Source organism: Palaemon carinicauda, chromosome 28 (genome assembly GCF_036898095.1).
Source record: "Palaemon carinicauda isolate YSFRI2023 chromosome 28, ASM3689809v2, whole genome shotgun sequence".
NCBI lineage: Eukaryota > Metazoa > Arthropoda > Malacostraca > Decapoda > Palaemonidae > Palaemon > Palaemon carinicauda.
Window position 1 is genome coordinate 59623556 of NC_090752.1, and position 5000 is coordinate 59628555.

The following is a 5000-nucleotide window of genomic DNA, read 5'->3' on the forward strand; positions in this document are numbered from 1 at the left end:
AAGCTTTTCCAAGCTAAACGGGCACCGCTGCGAGTCAGTACAAATGCGCCTCATTAAAGGAAATTGAGTATAAGTGGTCAGTTTCGTTTAAGCGGTATCGAACACTTGGAATGGGTCCTTAACAGGTCCTCCATTCTTCAAAATTATACGTTGCAGGTAAACTGGGTCATTTTGCGACCCGGAATTAGCAGCAGTTGAAAGGTTATAAGTAATGAGGTGTCGTTCTCTTGCTCATGTGGCGTTTCGTTAAATTCTGAAATTTATTCTTTGAAGACTATGTGGGAGAAGAAGCGTTGGGGAATAAGAACAATGGTTCTCTTGAAAGTACATTATATCATAGTCAAGGTATCGCGTACTCCATTCTCTCTCTCTCTCTCTCTCTCTCTCTCTCTCTCTCTCTCTCTCTCTCTCTCTCTCTCTCTCTCTCTTTTATATATATATTATATATATATATATATATATATATATGAATATATATATATATATATATATATATATATATATACATGAATATATATATATATATATATATATATATATATATATATATATATATATATATATATATATACATGCATACATGTGTTTATATATATATATATATATATATATATATATATATATATATATATATATATATATATATATATATATATATATATACTGTATATACTGTATATATATATATATATATATATATATATATATATATATATATATACACATAATATAAATACATACATATATATTGGGAAAATATCTTGAAAGCACATTAAATTATAGCTAGTGTATCGCACACCCCCACCTCTCTCTCTCTCTCTCTCTCTCTCTCTCTCTCTCTCTCTCTCTCTCTCTCCTCTCTCTCTCTCTCTCTCTCTCATTTTACGTCCAAGAAAATAACACACTAGTTCAGGTATTCCCAACCTGTGGTACATGTACCCACAGTGATACATTTTTACTCTTCATGGCGTACATTTGATCTCATCAAATGGCCAGTACTGGGCAATACGTGATGTAATTTGCGTCGAGATTAAATAATAAGATTATATCACATCAATCTCATCGCTTCTCTTTTTAATTCACAATTTTATTGGGTTTAAAGGTCGCTCATGAATGGCAGAGGCAAGGGATGGTGACATTGCCCTATCAAGTAGTACAAAGCCCTAGAGACTGAACATATATACATATGATCAGCCACCAAGCCGCCTCTACACACAAGCTAGAACCAAGGAGGGGTAGGAAATGGCTTCTGATGACTCAGCAGGTAGACTTATAGGTTCCTCAAACACCCCATCCTTAGCTTACAAGGATGGTGAGGTTTCAGGCACTAAAGGAACTAACAAGTTTGAGAGGGACTCAAACACCAGGCTGGCAGTCACCAGTCAGGGACGCTACCCCATAGACCACAACAATATAGGAATCTATATAAAATTTCCAAGGGGTACAGAAGAACAAAAAGGTTGGGAATCATAAAATTTCGAAATAAAGACATTTACATTTAATGATCAAAGTGTGAAGTGCTGAATTATTATCATGTCCCTAACGCTAAATGGTGGCGTTGTTATAAAAGACAAGAGACCACAACTAGAATCATCCAGTATATTTAATTTATTTCTTATCGTTATCCTTACATTAAGGGATCGGTTGCCTGATGCGTCCTCTCCAATGTCCTCTCCAGTAAATTTAACTTACATATGGTAAAGGTGAATAGGGGGGTTGGTAGGTTTAACCATTGTGGAGTGCAATTCCCGTAGACTGTAACTTGTACCCAAACTAATCGCTGAAGTTATTCTACATTGTTTTTAAGCTTTAGCAAACCGGTGGAAGAAATTCGGTAGAAAAATAAGAGGGATTTTACACGTTGCAAACAAGTCAAAATAACCTGCCTGGGAAATTTTTGTTTCGATTTCGTAAAATTCAAGACTGCATCTAAGCCGCCTGTTCTCCGCACACCTTACCCAATTAATGAGTTATATTCTTTGCACATGCAACAAATGTTGCTACACTGGTTAAAAAATATTGGAAATATCAATGACAAAGTACTATACACTGATGAGGAAATCATCTAACAGGAAAATCCATCACCGGTAGCTGAATGGGACCTGTCTGGTGATCAAATTTGGGTCCTATAAGTAAAAGGTCCTTCCAAAAATAACCCCCACCCTCCCCCCCTCCACACACACACCGCCACAACATCCGTCGGATACGAGGCACTGAACTAAAGACAAATAGATATTGAACACAGTTTTATCCATTAAAACATTATCAGCCCTAAGCACGCGATACATCAATGTGACTTTACACCGAGTATAAAAACCTTTACAAAACTATGTCGTGCGGCTGTTTGAACATCAATAACCGAAATTTCACTTGCTGTTTGATCAGGAAGAATTGATGAACTATGCAAACATAACCAGACAGACTAAAAAGTATATTTGACACCGTATTTCGGATTTATAAACCTCAATAGAGATTTCAAATATTAACGGCCCCAAGACTCTACAAGCTCTAACTAGACATTAAACACTGAAGACATCAAGGCTTTCAAGAGGAAACTGGACACTTTCTTGTTCTCTAAGTGCTTCAATAATGTGGATTGCACAATAAAGCCTCCTGGCTAGTACAGTGAATAACGTGTTCGCCTAGCATTCACATTGCAGCAGATCGATCCCAGCCCTGGACCGTGAGTTTAAGCTGTTTACTAGGGAGGATACTGCTGTGGTTGGGCACCACAATGGGGTTTTAGGCTTGTCCGACTGACATTCTGGTGAGCATCTATTCTGATGATACTGGAACTGAAACCAGACACCTTTAATATGGGGTGTGAGAAGCTGAATCCCTTGGAATGTATAAGATAAAATGATTGTGGTCTTGTAGAGTAAGGTTCCCCTACAGTATAGGACCAGAAAAGCTTAAAGTAAAGATTATTAAGATTATTCTCTTTTCGGTTTCCTTGTATATCTATCGCAAGATAAATCAACTGTGTAAAACCACCATTTCTCATGTAAACCTCTTTCTCCTTTCCTTCGCAGGATCCCACGACGCCTTCAGCTTCAGTCTTACAGCGGATGAGGATATAGGACCCGATGCCCCTGACGTCGTGGCCAACCTGGACTCCTGCTGCTCGTGCATGGCCCGGCCGGCCATACTTCGGTGGTCGGTGACGCAAAAGGCGTCCGTAGATGATCAACTTAGACATGGCATCAGGTAAGAGTGTCCCTTTTGATTTGGGGTTCGACGCAGTGTTCATGGGCCTCCAGTGTAGGCCCCTGAAGAGGCTGATATTGTAGTACTTACAGCATATGGAGCTCATTTAATGGCCATTTTGAATTTGGGCTCAACGCAGTCCTCATGAGCCTCCAGTGTAGGAGTCTGAGGAGGCTGGTATTGTAAAAGTTACAACATATGGAGCTCATTTTATGTCTATTTTGAATTTGGGATCGACGCAGTGTTCATAGGCCTCCAGTGTAGGCCCCTGAAGAGGCTGATATTGTAGTATTTACACCATATGTAGCTCATTTAATGTCCTTTTTGAATTTGGGCTCGGCGCAGTGCTCATGAGCCTTCAGTGTAGGAGTCTGAGGAGGCTGGTATTGTATAAGTTACAACATATGGAGCTCATTTTATGTCTATTTTGATTTTGGGTTCGACGCAGTGTTCATGGGCCCCAAGTGTAGGCCCCTGAAGAGGCTGATATTGTAGAATTTACAGCATATGGAGCTCATTTAATGACCATTTTGAATTTGGGCTCGACGCAGTGCTCATGAGCCTCCAGTGTAGGCGCCTGAAGAGACTGGTATTGTAGAAGTTACAGCATGTGGAGCTTATTTCATGTCTATTTTGAATTTGGGTTCGACGCAGCGCACATGAGCCTCCGGTGTAGGAGAGAGGCTGTTCTTGTAGAAGTTATAGCATATGGAGCTCAATTTATGTCCATTATGGGGCATTGAGTCAACTTACATTATAGATCGTATCTTCTTCCAGGTACTTCGACATACGAGTGGCGGTGAGGGATTCCAGGTTCTTCTTTGTCCACGGGCTTTACGGGGATGATCTGGAACCATTGCTGGCTGAGGTAAAGTTCGTATGACCTGTAAGTTAGTTTTTGTAGTACTCTATAACTTTCATCTCAATTGGGATATTAGTTTAAAGCTCGTTCGTGAATGGCTGAGGCAAGGGACAGGGACACTGCACTAGCAAGCAGAACAATGCCCTAGAGACTGACCATATATGATCAGCGCCCAAGCCTCCTCTCCACCCAAGCTAGGACCAGGGAGGGCCAGGCAGTGGCTGCTGATGACTCAGCAGATAGACCTATAGGCTCCCCCCCGCCAACCTTAGCTCACAAGGATGGTAAGGTTGCAGACACTAATGGCACTAACGAGTCTGAGCGGGACTCGAACCCCCGACTGGCAAACACCAGGCAGAGACGTTACCAATCAGGCCACAACAACCCTAGTCTTTTTACTCTTTATGATTCTCTCTACGAATATTAACTTTTTAACTTTGAGTGGTTACTTATTAGGTAATTATTAATTATTTTTGCTGAGTGGAAGTCAGTGCTGGCTGAGGTAAAGTTCGTATGACCTGTAAGTTAGATTTGGTAGTACTCTATAACTTTTATCTTAATTAGAATATTAGTTATCTAGCCATTTTACTCTTCATGATTCTCTCTACGTAAATTAACTCTTTCTGAGCGGTCACTTATTCGCTGACTATTAACCAGTTTGTTAGGCGGAATAAAACAGCCTTTAACAGGCTTATTTATATAAGTCCTTTTATAGTTTATATATCAAATATCTGTTTTAATGTTGCTAACGTTGGTAAATTTTTATTTCAATTTCTCATTACTTCTTATATTGTTTATTTATTTCATTTCCTTTCCCCACTGGGCTATTTTTCCCTGTTGGAACCCTTGGGCTTATAACATCTTGCTTTTCCAACTATCGTTGTAGCTTAGCTAATAATAATAATAATAATAATAAGAAGAAGAAGAAGAA

At 39.4% G+C, this 5000-nt stretch overlaps 2 protein-coding genes across 2 annotated transcripts in view; one reads left to right on the forward strand and one right to left on the reverse strand.

Annotated features, from left to right (window-relative positions):
• The window catches only part of LOC137621833 (protein SpAN-like), a 341729-nt gene that overhangs the window by 331874 nt on the left and 4855 nt on the right, over nt 1-5000 (reverse strand). The gene's annotated exons all lie outside the window — the stretch shown is intronic.
• The window catches only part of LOC137622063 (uncharacterized), a 75056-nt gene that overhangs the window by 58281 nt on the left and 11775 nt on the right, over nt 1-5000 (forward strand). Inside the window, 2 exon segments of the mRNA XM_068352539.1 lie at nt 3033-3207; nt 3985-4075. Of these exon segments, the coding sequence (XP_068208640.1) occupies nt 3033-3207; nt 3985-4075 (266 nt within the window).